This window comes from Amphiura filiformis, chromosome 11, assembly GCF_039555335.1.
Source record: "Amphiura filiformis chromosome 11, Afil_fr2py, whole genome shotgun sequence".
NCBI lineage: Eukaryota > Metazoa > Echinodermata > Ophiuroidea > Amphilepidida > Amphiuridae > Amphiura > Amphiura filiformis.
The window spans coordinates 49,047,196-49,074,747 of NC_092638.1; the positions used below are offsets into that span (position 1 = coordinate 49,047,196).

The 27,552-nt window shown below is 37.4% G+C and overlaps 1 protein-coding gene across 1 annotated transcript in view; it reads right to left on the minus strand.

Annotated features, from left to right (window-relative positions):
* Window positions 1-13,284: 13,284 nt before the first annotated feature.
* Window positions 13,285-27,552, minus strand: part of LOC140164929 (lysosomal alpha-glucosidase-like) — a 52,994-nt gene continuing 38,726 nt past the window's right edge. Inside the window, exons 12-18 of the mRNA XM_072188327.1 lie at window positions 25,598-25,734; window positions 23,776-23,954; window positions 22,715-22,863; window positions 20,063-20,204; window positions 17,700-17,916; window positions 16,257-16,459; window positions 13,285-14,749 (exon numbers count right to left, since the gene is read on the minus strand). Of these exons, the coding sequence (XP_072044428.1) occupies window positions 14,579-14,749; window positions 16,257-16,459; window positions 17,700-17,916; window positions 20,063-20,204; window positions 22,715-22,863; window positions 23,776-23,954; window positions 25,598-25,734 (1,198 nt within the window). The 3' untranslated portion in view covers window positions 13,285-14,578. The remainder of the gene's footprint in view (window positions 14,750-16,256; window positions 16,460-17,699; window positions 17,917-20,062; window positions 20,205-22,714; window positions 22,864-23,775; window positions 23,955-25,597; window positions 25,735-27,552) is intronic.

Genomic DNA, 27,552 nt, shown 5'->3' on the forward strand with positions numbered 1-27,552 from the left:
TAGTAATTTAAAACACAATGTTGCGCTCGTTTCTGCTCATTCTTGAAGACTATAATAGTGATATTACAATTTTTAAATAATTGAATTCAACAATTGAATTGAATGATTGCATTGTGTAAAATATAATTTCAAACACAATATCGCGCCAACGTGTAAAATATCTCACAATGTGGTAATAAAGCTATAGTGTCTGCTCATTCTTGAAGACAATAGTGACTTTACACTTTTTACATTATTGAATTGCATTGAATTGAATAATTGGTTTGAATAATTGAATTGAATTGAATATAATAATTGAATTGAATAATTGAAAGTATTGGTGTAATTAAAATGATACTGTTACTTTCGCAATAGTCTACCACCGGGATGTGCAACATGAGCGTTTCATTGCTGTGTTGAACAACCAGCATTCAAGTTCATCTCTCAATACCTGCGTCAATAACGTTTTTCCAATTACTGGCGCCCCGGGACTGGCGCACGCCGTTTGTTTTTGTGTACATCATCAAAACTGCAGGAACTTAAGATATTGGAAATGGAAAATGCGCGCAATTCAAGACTTGTTGATATTAAACAATAACAAGTCAATGCTTATTTTCTTTCTCTGATTTTTCTTACAAATCCATATACATTTCTGCTTACTGTGTTACTGAAAGCGACAAGCATCATCACTATTGATACAGTGTTTTTTGGCGGTATTTGTGATTCTGAACTGTACAGTATAAACACTTAAAGAATTTGAATATGGCGTGATTGAATTTGAATATCATTGAAAACCTTCTCGCCTGGTTTCATATGAAGTGTTGAAGCGTATTTTAACAGAACCGAACAGAGCAGAAAACGGCAGATATTAGTTAATTTTTTTTCAGTTTTGATATTATATTAATAAATGAAGACCTATATATAAACCTCATCTAAGATCGTTGACGAGAGGCAATATATATTACCTGATTCTTGCTATGACACGGATAACACTATATGGGCACCCAGAATAGGGAAAGCGTACTTTGCTGTCATAGTTGCTTAGTGACGGCATGGAAGTATTAAATCTCTTTCAGTGACATTAGTATATATACAATATTACGGTGACAACAAACAAACACAGCGTCTTGTTCAATTACGGACAACATCAGTATAAACAAAATGAATGTAACATCCCGTGCTCCTGAAGACTCCGTCGGCCAGGGAATCCAGATCAATATCATCTACGCAATCATTGATCCTTTTATAATCATCATAGGTTCGGTACTCAATCTAACCACAATATTAGCTTTCTGGAAGATGCCAAGTCTACGAGACAAACCCAGCGACTTGCTTATCTTAAATGTCTCCTTCGCAGATCTTATTACTTCAATGGTGGCTCTTCCGCTGGGATCACCGGTGATAGTAACTCCTGGTTATTGGCCATATGGCGAGATTGGCTGCCGGATCATCACTTCTATCTTGAACATTTCGATTCATGGAAGTTTGTTTGCGTTAATTGCAATCAGTTTGGACCGCTTCCTCCTGGTGTATGTGGAGTATCCAAAATACCTCAAAATGCAATCTTATCGGCGGATATACGTAACCATTACAATCGGTTGGGTGTTGGCTTTAGCGTCGGTGGTTATAGAACAGGGACTGTGGGATTATGCGAAGGAAATCGACGCGACAGCAGCATTGATACCTTTCGACAAGTATTGTCTGACGCCGCCGAGAAGAATTCGGTGGTTTTCGATAAGTTTCTTCACCACGTTGTTCTTTGTACCCGTCATGACCGTTTGTGGCTTGAGTATTGCATTTCTTTGGCAATTGATGAAGAGATTGAAGAAAAATAAAGGATCGAAAGCTGTAGCGAGATCTATAAGCACTGCACAGGTAAGAGTGACGAATCATGCCACTTTTCATTTGGGTTTATATCTAAAAGAGGAGGTTTTAACCATAACAAATAATTATTATCTTTGGTCCAATAGCCTACGTATAAACGCTGGTCATAGAAAACTTGGTAATGTTTCTAAAAATACCAAAGTAATTAACTAAAATACCGTACTTTTAATATCCAATGTAGATCATTTGTAGATCCATTTTACGAATGACTAGTTCATATAGTTACGTCACTCGGGCAAAGGCCAAACAAAGGGAGACCAACTAGAGATGGATGGATTGCTTCTAATTATGTGGATTCCAGATCCATGATATTTACCTCAGTCGCAGATGCCACAAGATGATGGCTTCAAGCCGAAACGATAAGCCAAATCGGCATTGGAAGTTTGCAATGCATTGTAGGACAGTTTTTGCAGTTTTTTGGGGCACTTTGTCCTTTGACCTTTCAGAAAATTCAGAAATATTAGGTTTTTGTACGTACTAAATATAATCTAAAATGTTTTACAATAATTAAAACAAATATAAAAAATATTGTTTTTTTTACAAATTTATTATTTGGTATTTTTAATGATAAACATTATGACAATAACAAGAAAATTAATAATAATTACGTCAATTTTCCCGATATGTCAGAGGTCAAAGTGTCCCAAAACTGCTCTCAAAAACCGGAAGTTAGAATGGCGATTGGGCTTATTTCAGGATATGTTGCATAATTATTCCTTTGGGTTTACATTTTTGCAAACCGAGTTAATTTTCCGATGTTTCCTGTCCGTCACTGATGTGAATACATAAACATGTTTCAATAATAGCCAACGGCTACGCGTGACCCAGATGGGTCATGGATTAATGTTTCCCTGTACTGTACATTCATATAATTCCAAAACCTTCACCTTTTGGTTTTAACAATCTCATTACGTGACAGTGGCGTACTGTGGCCGCCCAACCCCGGGGGGGCTGAAGAAAATTAAATTTTGCCGCCCCTTCCTCAACAGCCCGAAAAGGTTGACCCAATTTTTTTTCTCGGTCGTTTTAAAAGTGAAGAGCAAAAAAAATTCTTTTTGCCGCCCTTTCGTTTTGGCCGCCCTTATTCTTTCGCCGCCCCTTCATTTTGGCCTCCCCTGCTTTTACCCCCGGGGGCTGGCGCCCAAAGCCCCCCCCCCAAAAATACGCGCATGCGTGAGGTATGCTACAGGCATTTTTTGAGTAAATACGTTATTACTATCGATTTGGCTGAAAAGAGTAGCAAAATATGATAAAATGTGATAAATTCTTTAAGAGAATTGTAACGTAATGACAACAGATGGCAAGGTGTTTCTTTTTTTTCCATTCTTTCTTTCCTTGTTCAGCGCTTTGATAAATTTTAAAGGCGCTTTATAAATACCTTTATGTATGTATGTATGGTAGAGTGATTGTTTGAGTAAATACGTTAGGGGCCGTTCACAAACACTTGTGGGGGGGCTGATGCAAAAATTTCATTGCGAATTTTTTTTGGGGCCCCTTTTCAGATCTCAAAATTTCAGGGCCCCTTTTGACATGGAAATTATTATGGGTCAACCTCATAGAAAAGCATATAAACTCAATTTTGCCGAGAAAATTTGTGTTCAATTTTTTTCAGCCCCCCCCCCCCTTAGGAGGGTCAAAACTTTTAAGGCCTCCCCCCCCCCCCATTTTGCATCAGGCCCCCTAACAAGTGTTTTTGTGAACTGTGCCTTATTACTATCGATTTGGCTGAAAAGAATGGTAAAATGTGATAAATTCTTTAAGAGAATTGCAACGTAATGATAACAGATGACAAGGTAGAATGATCACCCACCCATTTGGTATTCGATGTTGACAGCATCATTAAGTGAGGTATGCTACACGTATTGAGTAAATACGTTATTACCATCGATTTGGCTGATAAGAATGGTATAACGTTACACATTTTTAAGGGGAATTGTCACGTAATGATAACAGATGACAAGGTAGCGTGATCACTCACCCATCTGGTTTTTTATGTTGGTAATCTTATTACGTGAGGTATGCTACTGGCATTGTTTGAGTAAATAAGTTATTAACATCGATTTGGCTGAAAAGAATGGTAAGACGTTACATATTTTTAAAGGGAATTGTCACGTAATGATAACAAATGACAAGGCAGCGTGATCACTCACCCATTTGGTTTTCGATGTTGACAATCTTTATATTACGCGAGGAATGCTACAGGCATTGTTTGAGTAAATACGTTATTACCATCGATTTGGCTGAAAAGAATGGTAAAACGTTACATATTTTTAAGGGAATTATCACGTAATGATAACAAATGACAAGGTAGCATGATCACTCGCCCATTTGGTTTGCGATGTTGACAATCTTTATATTACGTGAGGTGTGCTACAGGCATTGTTTGCGTAAATAAGTAATTACCATCGATTTGGCTAAAAAGAGTGGTAAAATATTACATATCCTTTAAGAGAATTGTAACGTAATGATAATAGATGACAAGGTAATCATCCCACCCAGTTGAGTTGATAATCTCATTATGTCGAGGTATGCTACAGGCATTGTTTGAGCAGGGATATTAGACTTTGTCTCACATCCCTGGTTTGAGTAAATAAGTTATTACCATCGATTTGGCTAAAAGGTGAGGTGAAATGTTATACATCCTTTAAGAGAATTGTAATGATAACAGATAACAAAGTAAAGTGATCACCCACCCACATCGAAGCTTTAGGACAATATCGTAAGTTTGTGTTGGTCATTCACATCAGTATCACATCAGGTTGCATGGGTATTTAGCACTCAGACTTGTACCCTAGTCCAGCTCGTCCGAGTCCGTGCCGAGCCGAGTCAAGTTAGATCCGAGCCCGAGCCAAGTCCAGCAAAGTAGAGTGATCACCACCCACACCGAAGCTTTAGGACAATATCGTAAGTTTGTGTTTGGTCATTCACATATCAGAGTTGCAGTGAGTATTTAGCACTGGGACTTGCACCCGAGTGCAGCTCGTCCGAGTCCGTGCCGAGCCGAGTCCAGTTGGATCCGAGTCCGAGCCAAGTCGAGCAAAGTAGAGTGATCACCACCCACACCAAAGCTTTAGGACAAAATCGGAAGTTTGTGTTTGGTCATTCACATCAGTATCACATCAGAGTTGCAGTGAGTATTTAGCACTGGGACTTGCACCCGAGTGCAGCTCGTCCTCGTCCGAGCCGAGCCGAGTCCAATTAGATCCGAGTCCGAGCCAAGTCCGAGACCTTTTATGTCCGATTCTGGACTCGAGTCCAAGTCCGAGGTGCCGAGTCCGACAAGAAGTGGACTCGAACAATACATCACTGGTATTTAGGTAAAGGTCAGTCAAATAATGATTTATCCTCATTTTTATGATTTTGCAGGTGGAAAGGACATCTACAATCAAAATCGAGAATGGTGGCAGTTCATCAAATATTGAATTTCAAGACAATAAAATGCAGTTTACAGTAAAGGAAAAGACAAACAACCAAACACGCAATCTGTACATCAAGCCTGCCGTCACACTTATAGGATTAGTTCTTTCGATGGCTATCTGTATGCTCCCATACTGTTTCTATGTAGTTATAATCGAGTTAGGCTGTCAATTGTGTAACAATACCGATGTCTTGTATGCCCTGTTACTTTTACAATTTAGTAACGCCGCCGTTGATCCGTTTATTTACGTTTTGACACGGAGAAAGATTCGACAGTTTTACAGCAGATGTTTTTGTAAATGCCGTTTTCAAGTTAATTTCTAGGTATGGACAGAACAGTGACCACGCACACCGACATCGCCTGGTTAATAACTACTTGGTACAGCAGAGACACTAAAATCAATACCCGGGATCGATACATGTGAATGTGCTATGCACGATTTGATATTCAAACGATAAATCTTTGGGTACCGGGGAAGAAAATGATGAATATCTCCGGTATTTTTTTTTTCATTCTAATGAAGGCATATTTTTTTTGCTTGCACTTGAACATATGTGTTGAAAAGATACGATAGTCGTTAGCTTGCGTATTGAGAAAGAGCTCAAAAACCGACAAAACTTCTGATTTTATATGTGCCGAAACTATAGCGCAGCGTAGGCCACTCGTGGAGGAAGTCTATTAGCAGTTGACCTCATGGCGTATACCACGCTCACTCACACAGAGGTCAGTTACCAGGCTATTGTCAGTAGCCTTAGTCAGATGTCCGGGCCCATATGCGTCTCAAAACTATTAATCAGGTCGGAACAAAATGGTCATGCGTGGCTGTGGATTCAACCAACCATGGCGATTTCTGCCGTGAAGCTATCGTGGCGATGACACTGTGTCACGCCTCTCCCACTTTTGATAGGCAGTCGGAGGGCATTCATCCAGTCGGTGAAAAAATTGTGGTTAGTTATTATGGCGAGCGAAGAGTGCCGAAAAGTTTTGAACAGACGGGGGATGGCGAGACCCGTGACCCCTCACATTTTTTTTTTTTTTTTAAGCTCTGCGGATACCATCCACTCAGTTTATTTTGGCTGCGGTCACGCTATTTAGTAGGCTATTAATAACAATAATAATAATACACAGACTTCGAGAGCGCTTTTTAAATGAAGAAGCAAAGCGCTATGGAAAAGGAAATAATGCAAGATGGAGGAAACATTAGGTGAATAGATGAGTTTTCAGGTTCTTCGTGACGGTTTAGACATTGGCAGAGTCACGAATGTGGGAAGGCAAGCCATTCCATAAACAGGGGCAATGATGGAAAATACTCTGTCAGCAGCTTAGGATCTCGGAATGGAAAGGCAAGCGGTGGTAGAGCGCAATGAGTACCCAGAATGACGGGTGTGAAGGATGGAGGACAGGTATTCAGGTGTAGATGAAGCAAGAACTTTATATAAACATGGAGTGCGGAACTGGATACGTTTAGCAACTGGAAGCCAGTGCAGACTATGAAGCAAAGAAGAAGTATGAGTATATTTTGGCTCTCTGAAGATGAGTCTGGCGCACTTGTTCTGGAGAAGCTGCAGGCAGGTGGAGTTTTATATTATTTTGTTGACTTTTACTATAAATTTTTTCCAATAAACTGTCATATAACATTTTTCTTTTCTGATAATAAGAGAGTTGTGTGATCTTTGTAAGGCGATTAGCGCTTGCTTAGCAAAGGGATACAGATTCGAAACACTGAGGAATGGATGAAATCGAGGTTAGAGATAGAAAATATCCACGAGCAGATAGTCAAACAAGTCCAATCTACATTTGAAAACGTGGGTTCGATTTCCAAATTAGCCATAGCTTTAATATTTCTCTGTGAACAAATATAGACCATTGAAATATTTCAACCCAGATTATAAAAGAATCGACACTTTATGGTCTATATTCATATGCATAATTATAATACACGGGGATCGATTGAAGATAATATATTACTTCCAGTACAGACTGGGTAGACTTTTATTCAACTGAGTTTATCTATTGCTGGAAGAAATGAAAAGAGATAGAGAAGGGAGAGAGAGGGGGAAGTGTGTGTGGGGGTGGGGGTGGGTGTTGGGGGGGGCGTATGTTGTGGGGGGGTAAGGGGAGGGAGAAAGAGATGGGATAGAGCATTGGAAGTGGAAAGGGAAGGGGAGGAGAGCTCGAGTGTGGAATAGAATAGTCTTTAGGGTATAGGAGATATCGAATGTAGGGGGAGGCAAGGAGAGGGAAGAAGTCCTTTTGGGTTATTTTAGGAAAGAGTAGGTATAGGAGGGGGAGATGGGAGCCTAGGTAAGAGGTATGGGTTGTGCTTACCGGGGACAATAAACTAATTCATAATCATATCATCTCCATCTCATGCATCCTTTATGTTTCATACAAAACAATCCAAGCCCCCTCAATATACCCGCATGATTTCTAGGCCGCGGGCTGTAGAATTCGGTTTGTAATTATACGGTGATATGAAAGTATGCCACCTACGACAGACGTCCGAAGAGCATAAACTACCGCCCACGGTGACAGATATCCGATAATAATTATGCTTAGCACAATAGGCCATTATATACTTATGGTTATATACCCTACTGTCCTCCCTGCACAATAGTTTCCTTGGCCTTATAAATCTAGGGTCATAAACTAGGCTACTTCTCCCATTGCACTAAAATACTAACCCCCTCCTGAGGCTAGAGTCTCCTTCATTTTGGAACAGAATCTCTTTTCCATGGTATTTATGGTATTTTAACCAAATGAACATGCTCTGGTAAACAGCGGCGTGCTGGTCATCCTGATATTTAAGATTTGTATGCTTTTTGTACTTTTTAGCCCATTTTGACAATTTTTATCAAATTTTCTCCTACCTTGCCACTGTGCCCCTCCCTCTGAAAAAGCCATGGCTACGCTACTGCTGGTAAACTATACCAGAATATCGTCTGATAATGATATGACTTGTGAAGTTTCTGAAAGGTGGTTATGGTAGCTTAAGGGCGGTCTTAACCCTGGAAAAGTTGGGACCTCATGACTTCTAAATATTGGTGTTCTAAAGTATATTTAGAATGGCAACGACTTGATGAATCCATATGTGAGGTCAAATTTTGACAAACAAAATGCTCAGTTTTGAAGAAAATTCCCAAAAAACTGTTTTGCCCAAATTTTTTCGGGCAAAAAACAATTCTTGAGTAAAATTTAGGACATGTATCTTTATATATTATTTTTTTTGACAGCTTTGACCAATAATTGTGGAAAAATGCTAAATTTTGCAAACAAATCATAAAAAAGCCTTATTTTGGCCCAAATTAAAAAACATTTTGAGTTGATCAAAATTCAAAAAAATTACAAAAACTGAACCTAGATATTTATATCTTGTTTTTAAAAATTAATAAAAAAACATTTTACTCAAGAATTTTTTGGCATGGTGCCCACAAAAATTTGGGCCAAAAAACAACCTTTTGTTTTTGTGATTTTCTGGAACAAGCTCCCATTTATGATTCGTTCTAACTTCTTGGAAGTTTGCATGAATTTAATAGTGTAATAACTACTTTATTTCTATAATCTTTGTGTATTTATTTTGTTTTGTAATTCTAAAAATCTGTCTTTCACTAGTCTTGGGAGACCAGTATGTATTGAGAGAGTTTTTCAAGAATAAAAATAAAATAAAATTATGGATACAAAAACCATGTAACACTTTCAGTTCAGTCAATTGCACAAATATGTTGGCCAATTTGGCTGAATTTGTAGTTTCTCCCATTAAAATATTTCCAAAATGCACTAAAACTATATCGTAGTTCAGTCAATGACGTCAATGCGTTGCGGCAGCGTTTTGCATGTGCATCTCTATGTGGCATCTTCAAATACACATGCACTCACTTTAACATGCCCTCCACCATAAAGGATTTTGGAATCCCAGCTTTTTTTGGCTTATTTGTCTTAAATTCCAGACTTTTGGCCTACCAACTCTGAAATTAGTAAAAACATAACAGAATTCCAGCTTATTTTCAAAAATCTGCCTTGGATTTCCGTGTTTTTCGTCATCAACTAAGATATATCTTCTATGGGGGAGGGTATTTTTTTTCTGAATAGCCCCAGTTCCCATCGAAATCACTGACTGCACTTAGCCAAAAATATAATATATTTACATTAGGCTCCTCTGATTTAACTACTTTTGTTTAATATGTTGTAAGCACACATTGGATAAAACAGGAGGATTGAACCAGGTATACAAACTTGATGTGAGGAACAAGCAAAAGCAAGGATTAAAGGAACATTTGTGATCCATAGCCTCATCCCCTTTAAAAAAGTATTGAGATATTTATACCACCAGAAACCTCTGGCTACCCAATGTTTGTGTGCAAAACATTTCTTGCAGATTCATTCACTTTGCAGAAATATCGTCAAATTTGTCTTTACTTACATTCTATTAACAGAACAAAATTATAGCTGAGTAGCCTATTGAGCAAGGTCATATACATAATGCCAAAAAAAAAAAAGGTTTGTCTCAAAGCTCACGAGAAATTTAAAAACAAATGCGAAATGCGATTTTTATTTATTTATTTTTTTTTTTTCTCTACTTTTTTTCATGATATTTTGAGAAAAAGTCTGATTTTTCGCCGATTTTTCTGGAAAAACTAAAAAAAAACCTTTTTTTTTTTTTTTGCCTAATCAATAATCATGCATAACTCATAAACGTAAAATCGGAATCAACTGAAAGTTTGGGAATAAACTTTTTTCATGGACAACTATTCAAACATAGCATAAAAAGAGGATGCTGGAATCACAAAATACTCCTTTCAGGCACTGTCAGAGTTTCGCAATTCGCTTAATCATAACATCAAACAGACTTTAGAAAAAAGGTCAGGTTTTCTGTATTTTTATTAAGAGTATGGATGTGCTAACATAGCCAGCAAGTGATAATATCAAATATGACGTAAAAAGATAAAAGGTCTAATCTTAGTCAATGTTTTGGTTGTACGAACACTTGACTTGTAGTTACATGTACATGCAATTGAGTGGAGCTTCATATTTATCAACACCACTGTTTTTTTCCTTTTGCCAATTCTTTTCATTATGAAAAAAACATTTAATGATAATTTTATTGATGTATACGTCACCTTTATTGTTAAGTACTGCTTTAAGTGCAACACTAATAGTGATTTTAATACTGGTTTCATACTTCATGTCACTTGCTGCTGAGTGGCGAGGTGCCTCATCATGCTGCTTGCGCTTTTCTGCAAGTGGAGCGGCACCCTGAGCGGCAAAAGCAATACTATGAAAGCAATGTTGCTGCACAGCTCCACTCTTTGCCCTCAAATCAAACAAATCCTGTTCTCATACATCGGAGCAAAACTGCTCTCGAGTTCTCAAAGTCAACTCCAAGCATTTTGCCGCTTTGGGCAAAGCAATGAAGTGATCTATCGGCTTGCCGCTGGTCAATGCTGGCGTTTCTGGCGAGATTGCACAGTGAAGCATAATTGTCGTCAGAGCGGCAAGCAAGTAAGAAACCAGCATAGGGCTGATGTTACAATAAAACAAATACACAGCCAATCAGAGAAGCTAATTAAAACTTGACCAAACTGATATTAAAGATAATGTTAATTAAGGGAAGAAAAGACAAGAAATTAAAAAACAATATTCAAGAGTAGGTATGAGTTGCAAGTATTTTAGTAGGATTCAAAACAATTGTACAATAATTGCAAATGGCTAAGAATGGTACATAATTACATCAAAATATAATTTAAAAAATAATATAAGCCCGTATATTGCAGTACCGTATATCCTCTAATAAACGCCCCTCCACTAATAAATGCCCCTCCAGTCTTTTTGAAAATTTAACTAAATAAACACCCCCTAACTCCCCCTGAAACAAAGAATCTTGTGTACGTAAGCTTGCCACTGTCCCCACGATCTGTAATGGCATCGGTACTGGCGAGAATTACATCGTAAATCCGGAAGTCACTGATCCTAAGTTCATCACCAGCGTGACTTTTAAGCGTACCTAATGGATTTTATAGGAATTATCATTGTTAACATGATCATGGGGCGTAGCCAGCTTTTTGGTCGGGGGTGTGAGGGCAAAATAAAATTTCGGGGCACAGAAATTACAGTTGCATCATACAATACATAGAGACTGTATGTCTTTGAGCTTCCAGAAAAAGGCTTTCTTGGGATGCTTTTGTATTTTACACTATTTTGGCCCATGATCAGGCTGAATTTTGTTTCTTTTCCTTTGCCTCCTGATTTTCTCTTTCATTTTTGTCAGAGGGGCATTTTTTTCTTTCAATTTTGTTGACTGCCCCCCTCCCCCGATGGCTACGCTACTGAACATGATCTCTAGCAAATGCCCCCTTTTCAAAAATTTCACGCCCCAAGGGCGTTTATCAGAGGATCTACAATTGAAAATTTGGGCCTTTCGTATTTTTCCACAAAACACTTAACAATTTAGGTCTTTTGGGGAAAAATATAAATATCTTCAATACGAAAGGTCAAAATTTTATGATGGACGGCTTTTCATCCCAGCTACATACACTTTTATAAGTACATATCATTAGATTTATACAATTTACTTGAGCACTGTTAAATGTCAAAAATGTCAATTTTAAATAATTTGCCAAAAATTTGTATTATAGGCCTACTGTGAATTTCAACAAATCAAAATTATTTGATATCAGAAGGACATTCCTCATATGCATTCAGAATACAATTTGGTGTGTCTGATGTGCTCTCAGCTCCCACAAAAAAAAAATCTGTGAAAACGTCGCTATACAAGCCCTTAAAAATTTCATTAATGCATTAACTACTGGACATTGTTGTGTGATTAATTGGCCATTCCAGTTGAAATCCATACACCCCCTATGGAAGACATGACCTTAATCTCCCACACAGGGAGTGTGAATTTCAAACGGGGTTACCTGGTGACTTCATTTGAAATTCACACCCCCTGTGTGGAAGATTAAGGCCATGTCTTCCATAGGGGGTGTACAGATTTCAACTGGACTAGCCCATATTTCATGTTTTGCTCATTTTTACTGGCTGCTCATTATTTTTTAAATTTGCGATTCTAAGATACCTATACACAAAAGGAATATGTTAAGGGCATGGTGGCGCAGCGGTACAGGCTCTACCTCGCAATCGGAGGGTTGCGAGTTCGAGCCCCGACGGTGCCATCGTGTTGTGTACTTGGGCAAGGCACTTTAGCTCACTTGCCTCTCTCTACCCAGGGGTGAAATGGAGAGCTGTTAGGGATATTGTCCATTGAGCGCCGCCCAAAAGTATGAGCATGCCTTGGGCATTGTATGGCAGCTGACATATTCTAACGACGGCGGAATAAATGTAAAGCGCTTTGATACATGTGAAAGGCGCTATATAAATGTCAACATTTTATTTATATGTTATTATTCTTAACACAATTTTTCTCAACACATATACATATAATATTATATAAAACAGTACTGTAAAAATGTTGGAATCAGGAAGCTTAAAAGGTAATGATTCCATTAAATAGAATTCTATTACACATTATAATGCACATCAATTTGTTTGTTAATCAACATGATTATTACTCTTTAAATCAAAAACTAAAATTATGATTAATCAAGGCTAGACTCTGTCTTGATTACCTATGTTGGTACATAAAAAAGCGTAGTTTCCTGCTTCAGGAGCGCACACCCTAGACATTCCACAAATAACCATCGCAACCAGGATCAGCTCCCCAAGTTTTGTATGGATTACAACAAGACAATTAACAGCTGTTTAGAGTTTATTTGTCAAGACCAAGTGAAAACTTATTTTTCTGCTGACAGTTTAGCCAGAAACCTTCTGGCTTTCTCAAAGCATTGATGATATTATTGATCCATCTGCTTGGAGCGGGAAACTTGACCGGATGTTTTGGTTTTCCCGGAAGTAGTCTCAAGTTTCCCGCTCCAAGCAGATGGATCAATAACATCATCAATGCTTTGAGAAAGCAGAAGGTTTCTGGCTTAAACTGTCAGCAGAAAACGACGCTTTTTCACTTGGTCTTGACAAATAAACTCTAAACAGCTGTTAATTAACAGACCTGATGAACCTCTTCAGTCAAGACAATTAGCAGTAAGTTCCTTGTCCAGGGGAATTTCAAGTTAACTCAATTTTCCATGAGAGCATACTTTACCACCACCAGGGTTCAAACCCGCAACCTCTCTCACCAAAGTTGAATGCCTTATCGATTGAGCTAACTTGACTGCTAATTGACATACTAAATAATGAACAGGGCGAGTTCAAATGATCTGTCCTTTATAATTAAAATTTGTTTTTGGAAGTCCACTAATGCATGCCATATTATCAGAAAAATAATACAAGAAACCACTTAAAAAAAAATCATTAACCCCCAGGGTTGCCCTTCAGATAATACAAAATTCTGCTATTTGGCTATTTCAGTTGAAATCCATTCGCCCCTTTGTAAGACATGACCTTAATCGCCTACATAGGGGGTGAAGATTTCAAATGGAGTCACCCATTCAGGTAACCGCATTTCAAACTCCCTATGTAGAAGAATAAGGTCATGACTTCCATAGCAGGTGTATGGGTTTTCAAAAATTTCAAAGTTGGGGACAAATCATGTAACTTGCCCTGTACAAACATTTTCCGTTTTTATACATTTTATTTCATGAACTTTTTGAGGGTTGAATTAAAAAAATAATTATCTATTCTCCTATAATGAGAATTACAAAGAAACATCTTACTGAAAGACTTTTTTTACAGACAAAGCAAGCTTACTACTTTACATAACAGAGATTTGTTCTGGTTCTGGTTTACCGCTCAACGTAAATAGACTCTACGCAGCACTCAGAACTCATCTAAAACAGATGTGAAAAACATGCGAGTATTTTAACTCTCCATGCAAAAGCAACTTAAAAAGTTGCGTACATAGCAGGTTTCTCATGATATTCAGAGAAATATAAAAACAGAGAAGAAAACCAAGGAAAAAGGAAAAAAAAATAGAAACACTGACATTTTATTGTGCACTGCTCTTAACCCATATACATCGTCAGCACACATGAAACTAATAATAGTTTTGAATACTATGATTGATCTTTCTGAAGCCCAGATTTCAATTTTTTATCTTTCATCTTTTTTATCAACTTTTTTTTAAATTCTTGTTTTCCAGGAGAATCACTAAGTTTGTTCTTGACCCCTTGTTTCTTTTTTGTTAAATGGCTTTGCTCTTCCTCTCTTATTTTGTTTATATCTGCCGTATTTCCTGTCTCTTTGCCCACTTTGTTGCGCTTTTCCGTTATCATTCGTTTCTCACCATGTTTATTTTTTTGCGTGTCTGTTGATATCCTGACCAAGAGGAGCTGATTTTGATTTGCCGCTGACATCATTGGCTTGGGGTTGTTCCTTTGTGCTAACCTCTGGTAATGTCCATTTCACCAGGAATGGTATCTCCAGATGAATGGGCTTAGTGGAACAGTTGATCCTCAGCACCTGCAAAGGGGAAAAATACAGGAATTATTTGGTGTTCAGTGTTTTGCAGTTCGTACAATATAGATGTATAAGGCAAAAAAAAAAAAGGTTTGTCTCAAAGCTCACGAGTTGTTTGAAAGTTTTTTAGTTGCCGACTTGGTATTTTGATGGTATTTTGAGGACAAAAATCTGATTTTCGCCGAATTTTTCTGGTAAAAACTATAAAAATTTTTTTTTTTGAAATAAAAAAAATTTCCGCATTTCTTTTTTTCCAAATCACACGATTTTACAAACGCGCGCGCAAGCTTTGAGACAAACCTTTTTCTTTTTTGGCCTAAGATATACATGATATCTTTCTTTTTTATATATGTTACATGCTGAGATGCTAAAAAAAAAATTTGAAACCTTTCATTGCATTTCAAATACCACTCAAAACAACCAACAGTAATTTTCCATTTCATTGTTGGGCAGGAAAAACCTCCTTTGTTATTGGCCCCTGAACATGTTTAACACAAAACTGCCAACAGGTTACATAGGAGGTTTTGCTTTAAACATGTTCAGGGGCCAATGACATGTAGGAGGTTTTTCCTACCCAACGACAAATTTTGCTCAGTGTATAATCGATACCTGATGGATAGATCAAACTTAAGGTAACTGCAGCATGTCAATTTCTCTTTCCAGCATTCAAAGTTTGAGCTCAACAGGCAATATTGCGCCAAACTCCCAAGCCAAACTTGTCAACTCATCACAGGTCAATAGACTTACAGCAGCTGAAGGGACTATCCCATCATGCATTGCTGTGGATCTGTTTGCCATGTCAAATGTATACAAAAAAGAGCCACTTAAATATTGAAACCTATAATAGCACAATACTTCAGGGATCATATTTTTTCAAACAAAAGTCTAAGCATCCCCAACAGAAGTGAGTAATTGAAAGTTCAAGTGAGGGATTCTGTGTACATTTTCAATGGCACATGTATTTTTATTATGGTACTGCAAAGCATGATGGGATACTCCTTTTGGCTACTATGGGTCAATTCACCTTTTCGGTAAATCCCATAAGCCTTTGCAAGTACACCAGAGAACTTGTCATTTGACGTCACACCAACTTGCAATACCCAGTAACGATGTTCAATAAACGCTATAGAAATATTTTTATGTATGTAAACGATGGACACATCAGCGCAGATCAGAGTGACGTCAAATGACAAGTTTTCAGGTGTACTCGCAAAGGCTTATGGGATTTACCGAAAATGGTGAATAGCTTCAAGAAGACCCCACCAATGAATGAAAAAGTAAAAACTTGATAGTTAGCATATGTGCTTACTATCGAGCGCTTTTGAACCCCATCCACATAGTTATATACGAACAAGTAAACCTGCAAATTTGTGTCTCAACCCCATCAGCTCAGTTGGTAAAGCACCAGACTTTGGAACAATTTCATGTTTTCAAAATCGCTCGATAGTAAGCACATATGCTAACTATCAAGTTTTTACGGTACTGTTGCTGGGGACAAAAACACACATACCTTGTTACTGGCATCATATGTGTACTCTGCAGGTTCATTGTTGACTTTAACATCCTGTGGTTTACTGAGCACTCCAAACACGGTGACAGATCCTAGCAGCATCTTGGGTCCACTGAAGCCTTTCTTTGTTACTGCTGACTTGATGGTATTGCTGGATATAGCTTCAAATGTCATATATGTGTACTTCCCTTTGTCTATTGAATCTATTCGGAAAAAAAATGAAGCATATGAAAGAAATTTACTTAAGATTAGTGGTCGGCACCATAAATCACAATCTTATTCCAAACCCAAATCCCTTAATCCTGAACCTAACCCTAATGCTAAACCGAACGCTAATCTCTCGTGGTGACAATCTGTGAAATACACCCAAAGTGGTGCATCACAAAAAATTAATTTTGTATTGCTAAATGGCATAATACAATGTAAAAGCTACCCTGAATGGTGTATAGCTACTGGCTAAAGAGAATTAAAGAGAGGATTTTGTCATTTGCCTATCCAATATCATGTCATAATGGATGGGCGGGCCAATATTTTGAGTAGTGGATGCTGGCTCAGCCGGTATCTACTACGATCTTTTATTCTCATTTTTAGTCAGTTTAGTATAATTTTCATAAGTTCAACTGCCTTTTTTCAGAAAAAATAAAGTTACTTTTGTCAGGACATCACCGTTGTTTTAAATGATCGAAACCGTCCTGAACATCTAAGCCGCCAAACCGCATTCTTAGTTCGAGTATGTATATTACGCGAATGCATTATCGCGCGATCATTTAGGATCTACAAGCGTGCTGCCATTGCGTGTTGGCGCGCTCGCTGTCTTATACATGTATGACTATCTACTATTGTGTCATAATGTATAGGTGAAAACCAATCAAATTGCGTGTATTCTTGACAAGACGCACCAACTGAATTAGAATTAGTGATTTCTGCTGCAGAAAATTTAGAGAAAACACACGAAAACAAACAAGGGATAAATTGGGCAGATTTTGCCACTCAAGTTCTGCTTCAAATTCATCCAGCAAAATATCCCAAAATATCTATATTAGGATTATGGATGTTCAGATAACTCCAAAGTTTGGTGCCTTCTCTAAAGCATCCCTTCTTTGTTGACAAAGATGGCGACAACATCATATTATGAAAATGAGACCCTTTAAAACTGTTGGACACAGGTGCGTAAAAAGTCACGTAATGAGTAAACCCTGCCTCGGATTAAAAGGCCCTTTAAAATTTTTACTGATCAAAGTCTTGCAGAATCAATCGTCGTTATAGCAGGAAAAACCTCTTATGTGCTTGTGGTTCTGAACATGTTTAAAACAAAACTGCCAACTGGTTACATAGGATGTTTTGCTTTAAGCATGTTCAGGGGCCAATGACACATAGGAGGTTTTCCTACTCAACGACAAAATGGACATTAAAACAGTACAGACACAGGTCATAATCACTTACCAATGCTATCACCATCATCCCAAAACAACTCCCCGCAAGCTGAGCCATCGGGTGCCAGCGCCACCAATAGTTCAAATTGATTGAGTCGGCTAGTCGTGGTAGTGATATTAGGTTTTTGCATGGGTAGTATGTAGCCAGCGCGTACATGTAGATTGAGATGATCTAATGGTGCTTGGAGGGTTACTTCAGTGGTGGAAGTGAAGGAAAATCGTGTCCCCTATAAATTGACAAATAAAAAAATACACTGTGTGAATCATTGTGAACGCTTGTAAGATGTGTACAAAATAAGTAGGTGCAATGAACTTTCAGGGCAGACTATAATAGGAACGCATCTTTAAACAGCTGTACTCGATCCAACCGTGATCGTATATCGCATATTTCAAATTTCAACATGAACACACATGGCCTGGGCGCCACCTTAGGGGGGCCCCGAACTAACTAATTCAGCATCAATTCTGTGCCCCCTCCTAGTGATGAAACTCAAAATGTTTGCGCGCTTCACACGCATTTCAGCACAAATATAGCCATTTACATTAATTTAAGACCAAAATTATAACCAACATTAATTAATGGTAGGTCTATTTGTGCAAATTTTCTCTGCGCGCAATTGTTTCAAGATTTTTTAGGGGACGGGGTGGCGCCATTATGTATCCTTAGACCCGGACGACACAACCCCTAGCTACGCCACTGCAACTCGCACAATTATCAAAACTTCGAAATAATGTACGCGAAAATTACAGTATATTCAGTACCTCAGTGTATCTTGATTGCACAAATGCGCACACAGCAACCAGCTCAGCAAAAAGGAACTACACATACACACACAAGTTTAACAAGGTTTTTCCCTAGTGGCTAGTGTGACGTCAGCCCGACCAAGAGAATGTGCGGCTGGGATTCCAAAATCACCCCCCCACACACATCGTCATCATCCCTATATCTTCGTGTTAAAAATTGCAGTGATAGTACAGCGAATCCTCTCGTTTTTTAACAGCTACGCATCGCGATTTTGTTCGAGATAGGCTGACTCAGGCTAAGCATACCATGACTATCATATGAGATACTGTGCAGCGTTTCTATATTCTACACATTATTACGATTTGTGCATGCTCTAGTACCCCATATGATGTTTCTATTACAAAAAAAAAAAATTTGTTTTCAGGTAAAACCAGGGTTTTGTTTCCAGTACACTCACTCAAAAAGCAGTACACTAATTAGCGGGGTCTTGCAGCTTGCTGTGGATATCTTTTACTGCATTTTTAAAGTAACAAATTTGAAATCCAAAGTAAAAATTGTGATATATTTAATTTTGAGAATTACATTATTATACTTTATAGGTATAAAGGAACACGTTTAGCCCATTCAGTAAGTTCCAGGTGCATGTCCTATAACACAATGCATATGTAAACTTTCTTTATCTGTGTCAATAATAGAATATTGATTTCAACGGAGTATCAGGCCTCCAGAAAATTTTCTGCTGTCTGGGAACTTAATGACAAGTGCTGAAAATTTTCTGTGAAATAACTGAAATAGGCCTATGTTCGCAGAAGCGGACATCACGAGAGCAAGCGCTTGAAATCCTAACGGACCAGGGTCCAGGGCCCGCTTAAGGGCCCTGGAAGCTCTCAGGGTTTAGATGCTCTCTTGTGCAATCTGAGCCTTATTTTGGAACAGTTTTTATAAAAAATTTACATCCTTTTAAAAAAAAAACACAACTTAAAATTTCAAAGTATTACTGTCAAAACTCAAAACAATTTTTTATTTATTTTTTTACCTTTTTTTAGAAGTATTTTGCAACTTTGAAGAACCACTGGACCTATTCTGAAGGGTTAGGATTATTCACAGATAATTTGAAAAAAAAATGGAAAAAAATTACGAAAAAATTACAGTTTGTTATCCTTAATATGCAAACCATTAACTTGTGTTTACCTCTTCATCTCCTCACATATTATAAATGCATGGAAAACCAATGCATCTATAATATGTGATAGATGAAGAAATAAACATTAGTTAATGGTTTGCATATACAGGATAACAAACTGTAATTTTTTCGTAATTTTTTTAAAATTAACTGTGAATGATCCTGAAGTTTCATAATAGGTCCAGTGGTTCTCCAAGGTCGCCGAAAACTTTGGAGGCCTGCGGAGTATTGAGCTGTATGGAAAAAATATAATACAGGTGTTGACACTGTGCCCCAATTATACCAAATTTAACAACAAAATGCCCAAAAATATACTAATTTTCTAATATTTCTGTTAAAAACTTTGCTACCCATTGTTACACCAAAAAGTCTGGAAATGTATCTCAATTATACCTCTCCTTCATACCACCTTTCCACTACACCCAGATAACGTATAAACACTTACATTATAGAAATCATACCACACTCCTTTAGGAAAAGCAGCTTGTACTTTGGTCGCACGTTTAGTTAGCACTGGGCTGATAAGTAATGCAGGGCCCCATAAGAACTGTCTATCAATGGCATATGTTGTTTCATCATTAGCAAACCTGGAATAAAATAATGCGATGAATATAATTGGTAACTTCACAACATTACACATACACACACCCCTGCTTGTAAATACGTTCAAACGGAGACCTCGACTTAACGAGGATCTAACCGAGGACTCACACAACCGTTTTTAATCGACACACCGTGGACCTCACACAGACACACCAGACAACTTACTATCCAACTGTGACCCGTCCTATACCCTCTATGGGGGACTTATCTTATATGCATATTTGTATCACTTACGTCATCATGGCCATAGTAACAAACCAAGGATGTCCTCGTTTGGAGGTGTGTCCTCGTTGTACTGTGTGTATCCATATGTAGGTCCTCGCTTGGAGGCATTTACAAATGCACCCCTACCTGTAACCGCTGCCAAACATGGACCCATGTGCAGAACAATGCAAATGCGGACATACATATTCTGTTTTCAACCATTAAATGCATATTAGTGTAATTTGCAATCATTAACAGGTAGCCTGTGAATGGTATATAGTTTCTCTGATGTGCACAATTGGATAGCAGGGGTTGAGTTGTGCGCCCATGTTTGGGACCGCCGGGGCGGGGGGTCACTTAAAAATATAAAAGTGCTATTCTCTCGGTCGGCATGACATCACACACAGTAGATTGCATCATCACATTGGTTGTTTTTGCGGGATTTGGCTGTTCCATCTCGTGCACAACGGGAACATTTTACCACTGCACTCAACGAAGGGAAATCACAAAATATGTCGTAAAATAATTTAAAAATAAATACCTCTTGGTGAAACAATTCAAAAAGTTTGATTTCTTATGATGGGAATAAACTCCCAATAATCACAAGAGGAAAAGCAAATTGGTGTTTTTCTATGCGGAGAAAATTAGCTGGAGCTGTAAGGCCTTGTACAAACCAAACTATAGGGATTTTGTGATGGCTGTCTCCTTTAAGGGGTTGGGTATGAACGTTTGGACAGTATTTATTGTGGGACATTAGAGCACATCAGACATATCGAATTGCATTCTGAATACGAAGAATGTCCTTCTGATATCAAATAATTTTAATTTTTGAAATTCGCAATGTAATACACATTTTATGGCAAATGATTAAAATTGATATTTTTGATATTTAACAGTACTCAAGTAAACTTTATCAATCTGATGATTTATACTTAAAGTGTATGTAGGTGGGATGAAAAGCCGACGATCAATTAAAAATTTTGACCTTTCGTATTGAAGATATGGATTTTTTTTCCCCAAAACACTAAAAATAATTAGGTCTTTTTGGGAAAAATCCATATCTTCAATATGAAAGGTCAAAATTTTCAATTGATCGTCGGCTTTTCCTCCCAGCTACATACACTTTAAGAATATATCATTAGATTTATAAAATTAACTTCGAGGACTGTTATACATCATAAATGTGAAAAATATCAAATTTTAATAATTTGTCATAAAATTTGTATTATATCGTGAATTTCAAAAATGAAAATTATTTGATATCAGAATGATATTCTTCAGATTCAGAATGCAATTCGATATGTCTGATGTGCTCTCATGTCCCCAAAAAATACTGTCGAAACGCTCAAAACACGCATTCCAGATCCCTTAAGTGCAATGAATGAAACAACTCTGACCGAGAATACATCCTCATCAATAAAAATTATTTGTCAATATTTAGGGATCCATTTTGGCTACTTCAACATGTAGGGGTCCATTTGTGGCTAAATCGACATTTCAGCAATTACCATTTAGGATTACATTTTCTGTATGATTAGAACTTTAAATTAGTGAAAATAAGTTTAAAAATCTTTACAATCTCTACATACCTATATATAGCCTACTCCCCATTCCAGATAAATACAGCACTAATTTTTTGGGATTAAAAAAATATGATTAAGTTCTGCAAAATAAAACATAGCTAAATCCTTATCCTTTAGTTAATCCTAACTGGCAATAAAAGTAAAATTTTAATATTAGGCCAATTTCTTGAAAAAAGAGCCAAAAACATGCATTTTTGGCATGTTTTCTGACAATCAAGTCACAAAAATCAAAGACTTGTAACAAGTCTAAGCATTCAAAATCTAGAGTACATGTAGATGCTGCAATTTTACTCTAATTCCCACTTTTTTGTGTTACTATAATTAAATAATTGGTTATAAAAATGAAACATGTCTTTTCCAAAAACTAGAATGCATAAACTGAAATTAGTGTTAGTACAAGTCTTTAGGCTTGATTGTTACAGCATACGAAAAACACCCTAAAAACGCATGTTTTTGGCCCTTAATTCCAAAAATTGGCCAAATATTAATTTTTTTCTTTTATTGCCAGTTAGAACTAACTAAAGGATTAGGATTTAGCTATATTTCATTTGGCAAAACAGGATAATATTTTTTTTTATCCCAAAAAATTAGTGCTGTATTTTTCTGGAATAGGGAGTAGTGTTAAAATCGTTTTTTTAACATCATGATTTAAAAAGTGCCATTTAGGGGTAAAACTGTATAGAGAGAGAGGGCAGGAATGTACTTACTCAAAGAATAGAGGTCTTGCCACAGTTGTTCCATTGACATGAGCCCTATAGAATAGTGTGTAGAGATAGGGCAGGAGAGAGTAGCGAGTCAGTAGAACTTTACGAGATGATTTCTGCATGGCTTCACTGAAAGCTGTAGGGTCTTGAGGCTGAAAGGGAAGAAAAATTAAACAAAAGTCAGTCTTTTTATATTTATTTTTACAAAATTGAGCATTTTTCAACCATTCTTGGTGAACAATTCCCAAAGTTGGTTAAAATTCAAATAAATTAAAAATCCTTTCATAAATATATGATTTTTTAGAACCTAATAATTTTTTTGTTATGCTGCCCGAAATTTGGGTTAAAAAATAGTTTTTTTGGGAGGATTTTCTCCAAAATTGATTTTTTTTGCCCAAATTTGACCCCCCAGATGGGTTTGTTAAGTGTTTGCCATTCTAAATATGTATAATTTTATATACGTAAGGCCAAAAAATTTGCAGTTATTAGCCCCAAAGTTGTTCATAATTCCAGGGTTAAGGGATTGGTCACACCAAATTGCATTCTGAATATGGCAAATTTGCTGTAAAATTTGTGTTATATCGCAAATTTCATTATTTGACATCATCAGGATATTCCTTGCATTGCAATTTGGTGTGTCTCATATGCTCTAAGGTCCCACAAAAATATGTGAAAACATTGCTATCCGATCCCTTAAGATCAACCTTAAATGGCTAAAACTTGAAAAATCTGACTGCTGCCATCAGCCCCACTCGCCTGAAACTTAGCCCTTACTGAACCAGATCTCACCAAATCTCGCTATTAAAACCACTGCTTGTGCACTTATTGCACGTGACTTGATGACACAATCAGCCTAAGTCATATATACCCAGGGAATCGTTGGCCGGGCCAACGTCACCTGTGTGGCTACATGCTGGGGATCTTCTGCGTGGCATGCGAAGGGTCCGAGGTTTGAATCCTGGGGGTGCCAAGTGACTTATTTCTTCATCTTCTCTCCTGTTTTGTTTCTTCTTTCCCTTCCGATAGCAAAAAAACCTTGTGTTCAGTTATAGGGTTAGTCTTACCCTGCATGGAGTATCTGTGCCTTTTGGGGGACAAGACCATGAATTATGGTTTCTGCTGAACGGGTAGAAGGCTCCAAGCTGAGTCCACCTCTGACAAAGTGCTTCATTAGTGTTACTATTGAATCCACATATATCTGCTCCTACCATTGGTATGCCAAACATGCTGAAAGCCAATATACCTGTGATGATGATAAAGAGAGCAAAATTTGAATGATCATATGTGACACAATTTGGTCCATCATGGAGGCCAAAGGAGGCATTTTTGAAAATTGACTTACTATAGTCTATATATCGTCAGCCTGCTACGCTAAATGCCCAAGTCATTCTTACATGTTTCTCATTTGCAATTTTGATTTTCTGAGTAATAAACCCATAATTCATCAAATTTCCAGTCGCATTCTTCATTAACTTGTGGAATACGCCAAAGGAGATGTATTCACAAGTTAATGAAAAATACGGCTAGAAATTTGATGAATTATGGGTTTATTACTCAGAAAATCAAAATGGCAAATGAGAAACATGTAAGAATGACTTGGGTATTTAGCGTAGTAGGCTGACGATATGTACCTCGAGCCACCGGCACAAGCTTTGAAGTTCGCGTGTTCTGCATTAGCTTAGCTGCGTTACTTGAGTGCGTTACGCTTTCGTGATCAATGTGCCGCACATGTACTCGCAAGAAACCACACTAATCCAACACAACACATGCTGAATTTCGGTGACTTGAGGTAGATATATGTGACACGATCAAGGGAAATGAGTCGGATGTCGCTAATATTGATTTTGAGATATTGGCAAAGAAAGTGTTAAAATTCTTTTGTTTTATATTGTTTTCAGCAATTGATAAATTGACATAACTTGGCAAAGAAAAGCTGTATCAACATGGGGTTTTCAGTTTCTGAAAGATCTAAATGTCCTCTTTAGACACATATGTAAATCTTGTTTTCGACCAGGGTCGACATGTGACTCATTCCCCTTGATCATGTCACATATAGACTATAGACGAATCCAAATTCACACATTCCTACACCTGACTAGCAACCTTTAGTTGGGTCCCCGTCGGCTACAATGCACACAAAATGTGAAATGATTCGGCCTTGGCAGAAATTTTAAACTGCATTCCATCACCCGTTTTACACCTTCCGCGAAAACACAGGTAGACAAATGAATGATTAAAGTTTACAACACAATACAGTTCCCTTCGGCAAAACACACAGCTTCTACATGGTCTATTCGCTGTTGAAGTGACATAATAATCGGATTAACTACACACGGTATCTATGCATTGAACCATATCATTCGCTCCAAATGGATGTACTTGCGAACAAAAGGACTATGTATGAATAGATGCGACGGGATTACCTGCGGAATTATCTCTATTGTATATATTATTCTATTAACCCTCCCCGTCCTTGCATCTTACTCTAGGTGTTAGGCGGCTTTTATTTGCACAATGGGGCGCTCAAAACACCAGGTTGCTGCAAGCAGGGACCCGAAAATGGCCGACCAAATCCTGACCATGACTTGGCTCGTTGGATTCGTCTATATAGAGCCAAAAAAGTATCCTTACACTTGGAAAAATAATCACAATTTCAAAACTGAACCATATTGGGGTAAATTTGTTTTTTTTAATAGATGCACTATCTAATCTGGTACATTATGACACCTAGCGCATCTATTAAAAATAGAAATTTACCCCAATATGGTTCAGTTTTGAAATTGTGATTATTTTTCCAAGTGTAAGGATACTTATTTGGCGCAGTATATAATAAAGAATTGCAGATTCATAGACAAACAAACAAAGGAAGAAAAAACAGTATTTTACCTGGTATAGAGAAGTACATATCAGGCCATGTACTGTAGTTATCACCTAACCATTTGCCACCATACACACCGTTACTTGGGAACGACGATCTCGTGATGACAAATGGACGCTGGTTTTCACGAATAGCCTTCAATGCACTGCATGTGATGAGATATAAATGAAGCATTTATTTAAAAAAACCTAGACTTTTACAGGAGGCACACTTTACCGGAATTTGTAGATCACTGTGGTCAGGATTGCCAAAATAATTTCAGCCCGAATCGTGTGTCAAATAATCGAAAAGTCACCCAATTTTTCTCATAACCATTGGTTTCTATGGGGGCAGGAAACTACAGTATTTAGTGGCAGGAGCCGATGTTGAAAAGTCACCAAATATTCAAAAGTTACCCAATTTTCAGCAGAGGTGTTAATTATGTCCTTTTTTTAGGAAGAATTACATTAAGATTTCAGTGTGATATTGGATAGGTTCATATATATTTGATGAAATGCAAATGTGTAAAAAGGTTAGGGTTGGGATTTTCGGGTAATTTCGTGCCTGGTACCCGTTTATTTTTCGGCGGGTACCGGTACCAAATACAAAAAAGTTATTTATTTTTTTCGGCTTTGTAGTGTCCCTGGACCTAGTTCTATATGCTAGGATCATTCATGGTTGACTTATAAAAAAAATAAATAAAAAAAAATTACATGATGTTTTTAATATGAAAATTGATATTTTGTATTCATGTCATACTCTATTAATGATATCAAAATGCATTCAAATTGAATGCATTTTGATATCATTAATAGAGTATGACATGAATACAAAATATCAATTTTCATATTAAAAACACAACATCATGCAATTTTTTTTTTTTTTTTTATAAGTCAACCATGAATGATCCTAGCATATAGAACTAGGTCCAGGGACACTACAAAGCCGAAAAAATAAATAACTTTAAAAAAAAAAAAAAGGGCGGGACTCGAATTCGGGACTCAGTCCCTACCTTAAAAAAGGTATGGGTAGCCTTATTTGTTTTACACATATGGACCAAATTATAGCGTCAGTCAAAATGGTTCATTATGTTAAAAAAAGAGACCATTTTAAACAGTGTTAAAAGTTGCATCTGAGTCTGTGTCCATAGGAGTCAGCTCTCAAACAATACAGTTGGCCTGGTCTATTCATGTGTTTGTTAAAAAAACCCAACTGCTATGGACTCAGGAAGCACGGTGGCCCAATGGTTAGGGCGCGAGCTTCATGATCGGAAGGTTGCGGGTTCGAGCCCCACCACGGCCAGTGTGTTGCGTCTTTGAGCAAGATAGCTTAATTCCCAATTGCTTCACTCCACACAGGTGTAAAATGGGGAGCTGCTGGGGGTAATCACAATCTAAGTCGCTGAGAGTACCTGCGCATCAGTTGCGGACTTGGTGAAGCGGAAATAATTCTGATATATCCTAATGGCAGCGGAATAATTGTTGAAGTGTGCTGATAATTAGGCCATGCCTAGCTGAAGCGCACGTTAAATCAAACAACATTTATTTAACTTTTAAAACGGCCTCTTTTCTTACATAATTAACCATTGTGATCGAACACAATGATGTGTGATGCTATAAATTGGTCCACATGTGTAAAACAAATAGGGCTATATGTATAACACATACCTGTGTACATTTTTACATTTCATGAAACATTTTTCGACTTATTTTAAAAAGTATTAGGGGAAACTTTCAAGTTGTGGACCCTATATTTTCAAAGTACTTATTTGATTTAAGTAATGATGCATATACCGTATTTCGCCAAATAAACGCCCCCAGGGGGGGGGGGGGGCGTTTATTCAAGGTCAATTTTAGAACGATAAAAAACGCTAAAATGATGAAATATGAACTAGAAACACTGACTTCTGGCTCACTTCCGGTTTCCAATCCAGATTTTCGCCAATTATTGACGCTTATTATTGACCATGTGGGGAACTTGGTAA